Here is a 12,896-nt window from a genome sequence, read left to right on the forward strand (position 1 = left end):
ACCGCGGTGTTGGCCGTCGAATGGCGCTAGCTGCGCAGCATTTGTGCACCGCCGCCGTCAGTGTCAGCCAGTTTGCCATAGCATAAGGAGCTCCATCGCAGTCTTTAACACTGGTAGCATGCCGCGACAGCGTGGACGTGAACCGTATATGCAGTTGACGGACTTTGAGCGAGGGCGTATAGTGGGCATGTGGGAGGCCGGGTGGACGTACCGCCGAATTGCTCAACACGTGGGGCGTGAGGTCTCCACAGTACATCAATGTTGTTGCCAGTGGTCGGCGGAAGGTGCACGTGCCCGTCGACCTGGGACCGGACCACAGCGACGCATGGATGCACGCCAAGACCGTAGGATCCTACGCAGTGCCGTAGGGGACCGCACCGCCACTTCCCAGCAAATTAGGGACACTGTTGCTCCTGGGGTATCGGCGAGGACCATTCGCAACCGTCTCCATGAAGCTGGGCTACTGTCCCCCTCACCGTTAGGCCGTCTTCCGCTCACGCCCCAACATCGTGCAGCCCGAATCCAGTGGTGTCGCGACAGGCGTGAATGGAGGGACGAATGGAGACGTGTCGTCTTCAGCGATGAGAGTCGCTTCTGCCTTGGTGCCAATGATGGTCGTATGCGTGTTTGGCGCCGTGCAGGTGAGCGCCACAATCAGGACTGCATACGACTGAAGCACACAGGGCCAACACCCGGCATCATGGTGTGGGGAGCGATCTCCTACACTGGCCGTACACCTCTGGTGATCGTCGAGGGGACACTGAATAGTGCACGGTACATCCAAACCGTCATCGAACCCATCGTTCTACCATTCCTAGACCGGCAAGGGAACTTGCTGTTCCAACAGGACAATGCACGTCCGCATGTATCCCGTGCCACCCAACGTGCTCTAGAAGGTGTAAGTCAACTACCCTGGCCAGCAAGATCTCCGGATCTGTCCCCCATTGAGCATGTTTGGGACTGGATGAAGCGTCGTCTCACGCGGTCTGCACGTCCAGCACAAACGCTGGTCCAACTGAGGAGCCAGGTGGAAATGGCATGGCAAGCCGTTCCACAGGACTACATCCAGCATCTCTACGATCGTCTCCATGGGAGAATAGCAGCCTGCATTGCTGCGAAAGGTGGATATACACTGTACTAGTGCCGACATTGTGCATGCTCTGTTGCCTGTGTCTATGTGCCTGTGGTTCTGTCAGTGTGATCATGTGATGTATCTGACCCCAGGAATGTGTCAATAAAGTTTCCCCTTCCTGGGACCATGAATTCACGGTGTTCTTATTTCAATTTCCAGGAGTGTATTTTAAAAGTCCTTTGTTCATATAGTTACCTCTGGGTCTAAATGACGTTTTCCAAGTAGCGTTACTAATAAAGGCAATAGGAAAGGAAACTAGAGTAACATTAGCCTAACTGATCGCTGCACAAAGATTATAAACGTCAGTGAAAATTTAATTTCTAATGTCAAAGGTGAATTGCGGTCACTTTGGGAGAACGTTACTTTCGACCACCGGTTTAAAGTTCTGTATAGACACTGCTGTCAGCAATTAATGTGTTGAAACAGGGACTATAAAACTGGGAATAGTTAGTATTAGAAACTGGTACAATTAAAATAGAAAACCATATTCGTCATAGGGTTGCTTCTTTCTACGCATATATTTTGTAAAACTAGAAGTAATATGCACTGATAGCACTCTTTATGTTGCAGCAAACAATCAACAGACAATGTGCGCTTTGGGTATCGTGCTGATGGCTGGGAAGAAGTGAATGGAGAGTGGAGTTTCATCAGTCAAATTCTCCGTCCGAGAAGTGACAAGGATTCCCTGTATGGGAACCAGCATCGGGAGGCCGACTCTGCCGGCTTCTACTTAGTAATATCCGCATTGGGGATGTTACTTTGCAAGTAGGAATACCTGCCATTGTTACTGTGGTTCCAACATACAGACGTTTGGTATTTTAATTCGAACAGTCAGATATACATTTCATTCTTAGTAGAGGATTAAATAATTGTGTCATGCAGATATGGAGGCATTGAACGAATCTGATCCAAGCGATCTGGCTGAATTTGCTGCCCCTAGACCTGCCACCCACATCCACTGCACGTTCTGCACGCCCGCTCCCAGCGGCCCAGCCTCGGACCCAGCCCCGGGTTGTCGTGGAAATTTAGCTTAATATACTGCAACATAGCTACAGTAAAACTCAAGTTCGAATGGTTATACAAATGGGCGCTGTTCTGGGCTAAATCAAAACTTTTTATCCCATGTTCCTAGCTCCAATAGGAGTTGAGCACCAAGCCGACCCCCCCCCCCCTGCCTCCCCCCTAATGGCTATGATTTTGCATGTTGCCTTTTTATACATATTTGTTACAGCACTTTGACACTGTAGCTACTGGACTGAGATTGGCTGGATATAGTGTGAGCAGGGGGGACATGACTACGTAATGCCTTCAGGATTAAAAGTCGATGGTCATCACTGTACTTTTGGATGTAGGAAACTTAACATTCAAAGCTCATTTTTCTGTCCAGAGTCCACATTGTCTTCTCATTACTCTTTACTGTAATTGTACTACACTCTCTAGTCACATTAATATGATCACCTGTCAAAAGCCTTAATAGCTACTTTTTTTTAGCAAAGACCACTGCAAGATTTGCAGGAAGAGAGTTAATAATATTCTGGAAGGTACCGACAGGGTCATGGAGACATGCTGACTCCATTGCCATGGCCAACTGCGCTATGTTTCTTTGTTGAGGATCCATGGCATACAAGTCCAGTAAAGTTGGTCCTACAGATACTCGATCGAGATTAAATCTGGGGTGTTTGGTGGTCAGGGAAACATGGTAAGCTCAACCTGGTGCTCTTCAAAACATCCACGTATAATGTGAGTTGTGTGACATGCTGCATTGTCCTGCAAGTAGACGCCATGTTGATGAGGAAGAAAGCTGCATGTAGGGATAAACATGGCCCCAAGAATACATGCATATATGTGTTGATACATTGTGCCTTCCAGAATGACGAGATCACCCAGGGCATGCCACAAAAACATTCCCCAGACAAGAACACTTTCTTCTCTGGTCTAGGCCCTTCCAATAATTATTGGAGTGTTTACTATCAGACGTTTCATGCCACACGTGCCAATGGCTATCTGTCTGAAGAAGTGTAAGGTGTGAGTCATCTGAAAAGGCCACATGTTGCCACTCAGTGGATGTCCAGTTGTGATTTTGGCGTGCAGATTCCAGCCTTCGTCACCAATGAAACTGCCAGGCGCTTGCTGTGGAGGCCAATACACAGCAACATTTGCTGAAAGGTTGTTGAGTAGGCACTGTTGGTAGCTCCTTGGTGCATACAGGCTGGTAGTTGCTCAACAGTTGCACATCTATTCATTCATGTACATCTCGCAGCGATCATTCACCCCTGTAATCTATGATCCATGGTGCAACACAGTTGTCTCTGCACTAGTTTTTGTTAGCGCCATGTTGCATACAGGGTGTACCTTAACAATGGCGGCATGTGAACACCAAAATTCTTCCCCCCTTGGCCCAAAAGCCAATCATCATGCCCGTTTGGATTGCAGATAAATCGATCCTTTTCTGCATTAAGGGATCAATGACACTATTTCTGCTTCCACTCAAATCACTTTCCATAAACTCTAATACAAATATTGTCACATGCTGTCTATGAGTGGTTCTTGCGCATCGATGTCGAACATATGTGAAGGTCGCATTCATGTGGCTGAACCATGTGTATTGAAGGGCGAATCACACTAGATGAAACTGAATGAGACTAAGAGAAAAGTCAAAACGTTCCACAGCACATTTCAAATGGCAGCATTCACGAAGGCTGTCAGCAGAACAGAATGCAACAGGACTAAATGGGATTTCATAGTGAAGGTTTCTTGGTCAGAAAGTTTTGATGTTTTAGACTTTTGGGAGCACGATGTCGTCGTCAGCTGACATGAAAAATTAATCTGGTCCCACCACATTCACTTATGATATATTATGTGGATTTTGTGCTTTGCAATCTTATTTGCGTTTATTTTCCTGCAGCCTTGCACACATATGTGCTAGACACATATGTCGAACACACCTCTTCCTCCCCTTCTCTGTGTCCAACTCTTTCTGCCTCTCTGTTCACCTCATCCTCCCACCCCTATCGTCTGTCTTCACCTCCCCACTCTCACTGTCTCTTGATCTCCTTCTCCCTCATTCCTTTCTTTGTCCATTTCCTTCAGCGCCTCTCTCTAACCATGTCTCCCCCCTTCTTCTGATCATACTCTCCTCCCCCTCTATACATGCCTCCCCCTCTTCTTTCTCCACCTGCCCACGCCCCTCTACACCTTCCACCTGCCTCAGGAACGTCAAATCCCTCTATCTGTGATTTCCCCCTACACCTCGCTCTGTCAGTTCCCTCCTCTATCCATCTCAGCCTGTCCCTGATCATTCTCACTGGCGCGTGTAAAACCCTGCAATACAAGCCAGCTGATGTTACTCATATAACATATCTGTTCTACAGGACAGGCAACACGTCAGTGGCTTGAAAATCGTTTATTTGCCCCTGACATATAGATTGTCATGAAAAGCAGGTCGATAAAGCAGGCCAATACTACTCCAAGGCAACACACCTGTCATGCAGGGCAGTGAACATGTTAGAGCTTGGAAAACCGTTTCTTACCCATGACATGTGGGCTGCCCTGCAAAGCAAGTTGATTTGGCAGACCAATACTGCTCCCATATATCATGCCTTTTGTGTATGTCAGCCTATATGCCAGGGCTGCGGAAAACACGCTTTTGCCCATATCTCCACTCCTACTGGAGCTAGGAGGTTATAAACCACACAATGCTGATATATCATATACAGCTGTTTTACACCCACCACACACACACACACACACACACACACACACACACACACACACACACACACACACACACCTATATATATTGCACTGTGTCACAAAAGCAACCTACTGTCTCTTTTACACATATGTGAGTGTGTGTGTGTGTGTGTGTGTAAAACAGAAGGTAGGTTGCTCTTGTGACATAAGGAAAAGTGTTTCATGATGACTTGGATAATTTCCCAATCAATGTTTTTCCCACAAGAGATAGCAGGTAAATGAAAGTGAAGAGTGATTAGGTCATACAATACCTGCACACGTAAATGCCCTCCTCTTTGCAAGAATAATATAATAAATTGATAAAGCAATTTTCGTTGAATACTCTACCTTTAAAAGAGAAAAATTCGTTTCCTTTGAAGAAGAAAAGTGCAGTTGTTTTGGTGTCTGTTGGTACTTTGAAAGAAATAACACAATGAGTAAGGTAAACAGGCTCTGTGTATTGCCTTAAAATATTGTGTGAAATGTTTGTATGTGTATACATATACACAACTGCAAATAAATATCGATATTTATAAAAGTTTGGACTAATCTTTTTCTGTTGTTACACTTCTCAACAGTTTGCTTTGGCCATTAATAAACTTTGTCATTGCTACTTTCTTCATTCTGACACTGTGAGGTTCATTCAAATGAAACCTGGTCAGTGTGTCTACTTTGCCTCACACGTAAGGTGGCGACATGTAACTGCGGATATGATGGCGCCTTCTATTGGTAGAGAGACGGACGCCTGTGGACCATTTGATGTTGCATAGCACCATTGTGATTTTACGCCGAAGACAAGGTGGTCAGACAAATTATCATCCACTACCGAACATGCAGGCGAGTAAGCAGGAACAATGAGGAGTGATTCGATTTTTGGTGGCGGAGAGATTTGGAGGCCATGAAACGTATCGAAAGATAACAGTTTTTACAATGAGTACAGTCTGAGTCGTTCAAGTGTTGAGGATTGGCACAAACGATTCCTTGAGGTGTGCGAGTCACCGGAAGACGATGCTCTTCCTGGACGGGCTCATCGTGTCATCACACAGGAAATGGATGCAGAAGTGAATGCGTTAGTATTGGACAAGCTCAGAATCACCGTGGATGAAAACTATCAGTTACTGGGTATTAGCGTAGGCATTGCCTACACCATAATGCATCAACACTTGATCTTTGGGAAAATCTGTGCACAGTGGGTTTCCCACCAACTGAACGTCGAATACTCGAATGGCGCTGTCTTTCAGTCATCTGCAACTTTATCATGAGGAGGAATATGGCTTTCTGTCATGTACTGTCACAGGTGACGAAACATGGAGTCACCATTTTGAACCGGAAAGCAAGCGTCAGGGCAAGCAGTGGAAACGTGCGACTTCACAACCTCCAAAGAAATCAAAGGCCGTGCACACTAGTACTGGTAAGGCTGTGATGTCCTTCTCTTTGACCAAAAGAGCCCACTGCTTGTCGAGTTCCTGGAATGGCGAACCACCATCAAAGCCCAGTGTTATCAAGCCACTTTACAGGCCTTCACCTGTTGTGTATTCTGAAATTGCTGCTGGCCTTCAGCCCTTAATTGTTTGTAACATTGCTTGTGGCTTTCAGCCGACAAATAGTTTCAGTTCTGTCTTCAGCTATCACTAAAACTTGTTACAGTTATTAAGATCATTAAAAGGTTTTTGGTATTGTAACATTTAAATGTCCACCTCACTGGTAATTCAGGCCTTCAGCCATTGTGTATTTTTGAAATTTCTTCTGGTCTTCAGCCGACAAATAATTTTGAACCTTCTTAATCACGCCTTCAGCCATTGATTGTGGGTAACATTGCTAGTGGCCTTCAGCCGACATTAACTTGCAATTCTTCAAATAAAGCTTTCAGCCATCAGTGTAGTAAAATTTAAAAAAAGATTGTTGATAGTTTTTTTAATAAAGAGTATGTGTTATCTGTGCAACCAACGGTAACTGACTAGGCCCTGTCCACACCTTTTCTCCTTTCCCTAAGTCCCACGTTTCAGTTAGATGATACGAAAAAATATATTTAAGAAACTTGTCAAGACAGCAAAGTAAATGACAAATAATACATTATTTTTAAGACATGAGAATAAATCAAAGGTACTGTGATCAGCAGTGAAATCTGTATTATGTATGAAACCCTCTACTCATGAAATTTTTAAAATTAAGCTTGAAAATGAGATCATTGTAAATCGAGTTTGAATCTTAGAATACTTCAGTGAGTCTTCATTAATGTGGTGAAATTAGATGTCATTCATACAGACTATGGGCACAAAATGTTTCCCTGTAGGTTAGGTCAACAGTCTAAATGTCTCACAAAATATCAAACACTTTCAGCAACAGATGTAGAAAATAATTCATTGGCTCTGAAGAAACAAAAAATTCTGCAAGTTGGGATGGGATACTCACAAAACTCCTAAAGTTTGTATATAAAAATATAGGACATGCACTAGCTACAGTATAAACCAATCTTTTGAACATGGGTGTTTTCCAGAGGTGCTAATATAGACAGAAGTAAAAGTATTCTTCAAATATGGGTCAAAAGAGGATCTGGAAATTTTTTTCGCATCACTTTTCTTCCAGTCCTGTCGAAAGTATTTGAAAAGCAGCTGCAATTCAGATTTGAAATTTTATAGACAAATATGATAATGTTTTGAGAAATCAAATTAGCTTCATGTGAGAAAAAGCGCTATAGGTGCAATTAAAAAGTTCTTAGACAGTAAGAATAAAGCTGCAGGAAGATTTGTGACCTTACAGAAATTTTTGATTCAGTAAATGATGTCTGTCTATAAAATTGACATGTGTGTTCTTATAGAAACTCTGCGATAAACACCAAAAGCGTATTTCATCGTTGTCAGTGTATATCATAGGAATGACCTTATGGAAAACTCATATGTGAGCGTGCAATACAGTACTTGAACAAAAATCTCGAAGCAACTTTTTTTATGCAGACAGTACTGTTAGAGTCGAGTACACAAGGAAGGGGTAAGAAGCTGTGGCAGCTGAAGTGCTAAGGTCATTGAAATAAAGTGATGTGGCAACTGAGGTCAGGTCGCACCAGGGTTGTGATATGTAAGAGAATTCTCGTATGCGTACGAGAATTTTGTCATTTGTATGATGTACGAGGCAAAAGTGAGTATCGTACATGAACATACGAGAATTTTGCCTAAAACTTGTTTTTTTTTGCTTTTAATCCGATCGATAACTGGAGTCGTTATGGATGACTTACTCTACCCTATCCTATCCTAACTTAGTCTACAGACATCACAGAAACATACATGCCCACGTGGGAACTCGAACCTTAGTAGCTGCATGCTCGTGGCTCGTGACACCACACCAAGTCGTGTGGCTATGGAGGCGGGTCCAAATTTTTTACCAAATATACATTATACACATTTGTTTGGAGTCGTTATGGATGACTTACTCTACCCTATCCTATCCTAACTTAGTCTACAGACATCACAGAAACATACATGCCCACGTGGGAACTCGAACCTTAGTAGTTGCATGCTCGTGGCTTGTGACACCACACCAAGTCGTGTGGCTATGCAGGCGGGTCCAAATTTTTTACCAAATATACATTATACACATTTGTTTGGAAAATAATCAATTCACCTGATATATTTTAAAAATGATTAGAAACTGTTACGAATCCATGCAGTCTCTGTCAATCATCAAATTTCAGGCATGAGAGAGAGCGCCAAACTACCGACATGACAAAACGATTAAAGTCGAGAATGAGGCTTAGTTCAAAGCCTGGCCCTGGAAAATGAATTAAATAAGCTAACAATAACGAATCACTTTGCTTTGCATGACATATTTCACTCAGTTCGAATTGTTAACTTTCAGAAATAGAGCGGCCAACTTTAATCGAATATTATTGGAAAGCAATTAACAGTAAACCTAATTGCCCTACAATACTGGATTGTTAAGTACAAACTAAAGACATTTCATCAGACAGTCTTGTTCCGTCTTCAACAAAAGATACTCTAAACAATGCGTATTTCGCGTAGAGTCTTTACGAGTACGTTTAGCTGAATTCATTTACTGTGTAGTTTCTTTTTGTAAGTGTTTCAGGTTACTGTGCGTTACTGTGAATGGAGAAATGGGAAGTGACAGTGAATATGAAAACACAAGCACGAAACTTTCGTACACGCTGGAGAAAAAACGTCTAAAAAGAGGTGAAATCTCGAAGACAGGACGGCCTGTCCATCGACAACAAAAATTTCCTGATGAGTGGCTACATATGCCAGGTTCACGTAATTGGCTGGTGCGTGATAGTGATCCGCTCAGGGCGCGGTGCAGATATTGCAATACCAGCATGGTTTCCGAAATCGAGAGTATTAAAAACCATTCCAGAAGTAAGAAGCACCTAAACATGGTGCAGTCTGCTACCGTGCGACTGCCTTCAGTTGCTCAATTTGTCACAAATGCACAACCAGTTAAGAGACAGGTTGCTAAAGCTGAAATCAAATTATCAGCATTCTTTGCATAACATAATGTGGCATTTTTTAGCTGCTGACCATTTATCCGGTTTGTTAAAAGATATTATTCCAGACTCGGATATTGCAAGGGCAATGACTCTTAAACGGCACAAAGCACGTGCCATTGTTTCTAATGTTATTGGGACATCACACAAAGAAGTGTTGGCGAAAAAACTACAACACGCCAAATTTAGCATAATGACGGACGAGTCCACCGATATCGGAACTGTGAAAAATTCCTGCTTGGCGATCCGCTTTTATGACAAAGATTCAGTTGAGAAATAATAATTGCTAGTTTTGAAATAATAACCAAATTACTTCTAAAATAAATTTTCCTGTTAAGTTACCACTTTGTATCACTTCTCCTTGTACAGGTTATATTGAAAGTAAGTTTTGGGAGCTATATAAAGTTTATGAAGATGGAGACTTAAAATGTTGAGAAAGCTTCTACTGCAGAATATGTCTTCAATGGTGTAGTAAAAACGTTTCAACAGCATAACATTCCATTTGCCAATATTATTGGCTTTGGAGTAGATGGTTGCCATACTATGATGGCAGTTTGTAATTCTGTAGCAAGCAGATTCCGAGATAGCTGCCCAGGAACTTTTGTAATGAAGTGTGTTTGTCATTCGGTGCATATATGCGCAAGAGAGGCGTGCAAGAAACTTCCAAGAGCTTGTGAGGACCTCGCGAGGAATATTTATGTTTTTTTCAAACTCAGTGCGAAGAGGCATGTACAGTTCAAGGAATTTCAGGTATTGTACCATTTTATATCTGATAGACTTTATTTTACGTCCGATCGTATGGAAATAGGCTAAACATTATCTTTTATTCCAGGTATTTTTAATCTTGGAACCACACAAATTACTACATCCTTCACAGACACGTTGGCTGTCAATGATCGCGGTTGTTTGGACAATGCTGGAAAACTGGGATGCTCTAATGCTGTTTTTTAACCAAAAATGGCTTTCTGAGTGAGTTCTAAGTGCTGAACAAGTTTTTAACTGTTTACATGACTCCTTTGCAAAAATGTATTATATGTTCTTAGAGTGGATTCTACCAAAATTTACTACTTTCAACGAGTATTTCCAGTCTAGAGCAGTAGTAATTGTTGACCTTCATGACAAGATTAGAGCTCTCTATACAGAAATACTTCTGTATTTCATGAAACACACTTATGTCATGGGAAAAATCTCAGTGATTTTGACCCAAAAAATGCAGCTCATCATCTGGAAGATTCACAACTGTATTTGGGTGTGAAAATTCTGAAGAACGTTGGCACACCCGAGATAAAGATTCACCTGGATCTTAAGCTGGGTTTACACTAGCAAGTCGCTTGAAGAAGTTATTGCTGCAAGCTATTGCGAGCCACTTGCACCTGTGTTTACACAGCAGCACAAGAATCAAGCAAGATTTTTGCGCAAGTTCATTGGCAAAAAACTTGCGTCAACAACTTGCTGATACTGTTTACATATGCTTTCAGTACCATTGCGAGTGTCAGCCGAAGTATAAAATGACAAGTAGGCGAGTGCGATACACCGTAGCTCTTGTAATTGCAATGAAAAACGTGAAAAAGAAAAAGAGAAGTATTTGGGTTAGAGAGTGGATAATGAGAAGATCGCAAAATGATGCCTATAATAAACTTATGCAAGAACTTAGTATTGAGAGCATGGGTACTTTTGCAAATGGCGATTAGTTTGCCATAACAGACAGCATTTTCGTCTTAGAATGTTATTTCTTTTGGAAATGTGTTTGCAAATGATGTGGAGTGTTTGTTGACGTTAATAGCACCCGTCATATCAAAACGAGACACAAACTTCCGTAATGCTATTTCAGCAAAGGGACGTTTTCTAGTCACTCTACGATTTATAGCTACAGGTGAGCTACGAATAAAAGAGCCTTTTCATATATTTATGTGAAACACACAACCAAAAAAAGTTCGAATTTTGAAATCTTTTCTTTGTAGGAGACTCATAACAGTCCCTAGTGTACTTGTTCCCTAATGTACTTGTTTCACATTCCCGTCAGCACGATATCTCTGACCGTAGCAGATGTAGGTAGAGCCATTTTTGACCTCTTGAAAAAGGAAAATTATTTGAAGGTATGTGAAAACACAACAATGAAATTAAATTTTTATTGAAATAAACTGCATTTTACAGAATGATATGCTTATAAAAGTGTTTTTTCCTAATGCTCATAAAATGAACAGTGACAAGCTAATTAAATAGAACATATAATAATCACACATCGTATTTTTCTGGACTCCTAAAACAACAAGCTAGTGGATGCAGGTGGCAAAGGGGTTATGTTTTCAAGTTATGCTACTTTCTCTGTACTTCTTTCACAGATGTGTCGAATATCGACGAGAATTCATTTAATGCGCTCATCTTCTTCACTTTATCCTTAAAGTCCCGGTTATGCACGTTCTATATTTCGGGATAGCTCTCCACGGCTTCAATAAAATGTTCTGTATCCTTCTTCATCCATTCCCATTTCTCCTCCATTTCTGAAATTTGTTTGCATGTAATACGTAAGATGGTTGCATAAAATTAAGTCACCACATTAAGTAAAATGTTAAATATGAGTGTTATGCAGACGACATACTTACTATAACTTGCGCTTCCATCTTGCAGGAAATAGAAATAAATCCTATAAGCTGCAAGTTACTTGCAGATAATTCTTCCGTGGTGTTCACAGTGGAAGCGGAAAACGTGCAGCAAGTCACTTCCGCAATAAATTGCTACTGTCGCAAGTCGACTTGGCGATATGTTTACACTAGCAACTCGCACGGCAAGTTCCTCCGCGCAAGTAAATTGCTGCCATAACTTGCTGGTGTAAACCGAGCATTATCAAGGATTTTTATCATCGATGCAGGTACTTTCTTGTGGTAAGTACATCTCGTTTGCCTGAAATCGTATATAAATTGTGTTTTATTGTTTTCCAAACATTTGTGTGTTTATGTGTGACATACCTAATGAGAGCTATTAATTCTCAAATATTACAGGCAGCTTCGTGCCAGATCAAATTACTGTATGATATGGAAGAGGAAGTGCTGTCCAAACTAGCGGCACTCAAACTTACAAATGCTGTCACAAACACCTTATCTGCAGCGGCGGGGGAGACCTCTACAGAGGCGCAGGAAATCTCAACGAGGGCGGTGCTCACCCAACTGGCAGTAGGAGACACTCCGTTGGCGGTGGGGGATCTTTCATTGGGAGCAGAGAAAAAAATAGTTCGATATCAGATAGCAGCAGTAGTGGGATACCCTTTGCTGGCAACTGTTGACTCAGCCACACCAGTTACTACTGTGGAGAGCGATACACTGCACCAAAAAAGACCTGCAAGGTGCAGGAAACCTGTGGTGCTCAAGCATTTTTGGTACCCTACCTCTAAATAATTCTTTTAATTCTTATTAAATTCTACTAGATGGAAGGACTTTCTTAAAATTCGTTGACTGCCTGCAGGACTGTAACTCACGTCGCAGTGTTTGTTCTGTTTTTTCTCTGCTCACCATGGCCGGTCTGTCTAAGTTTAGTATTGAGCTC

General features: G+C 42.1%; 1 protein-coding gene across 1 annotated transcript in view; it reads left to right on the top strand.

The window, feature by feature from the left end:
• The window catches only part of LOC126355181 (uncharacterized), a 131,402-nt gene that overhangs the window by 75,529 nt on the left and 42,977 nt on the right, over nt 1-12,896 (top strand). The window contains exons 7-9 of the mRNA XM_050005438.1: nt 1,703-1,897; nt 8,945-9,137; nt 12,356-12,696. Of these exons, the coding sequence (XP_049861395.1) occupies nt 1,703-1,897; nt 8,945-9,137; nt 12,356-12,696 (729 nt within the window). The remainder of the gene's footprint in view (nt 1-1,702; nt 1,898-8,944; nt 9,138-12,355; nt 12,697-12,896) is intronic.

This window comes from Schistocerca gregaria, chromosome 1 (genome assembly GCF_023897955.1).
Source record: "Schistocerca gregaria isolate iqSchGreg1 chromosome 1, iqSchGreg1.2, whole genome shotgun sequence".
Classification (NCBI taxonomy): Eukaryota; Metazoa; Arthropoda; class Insecta; order Orthoptera; family Acrididae; genus Schistocerca; species Schistocerca gregaria.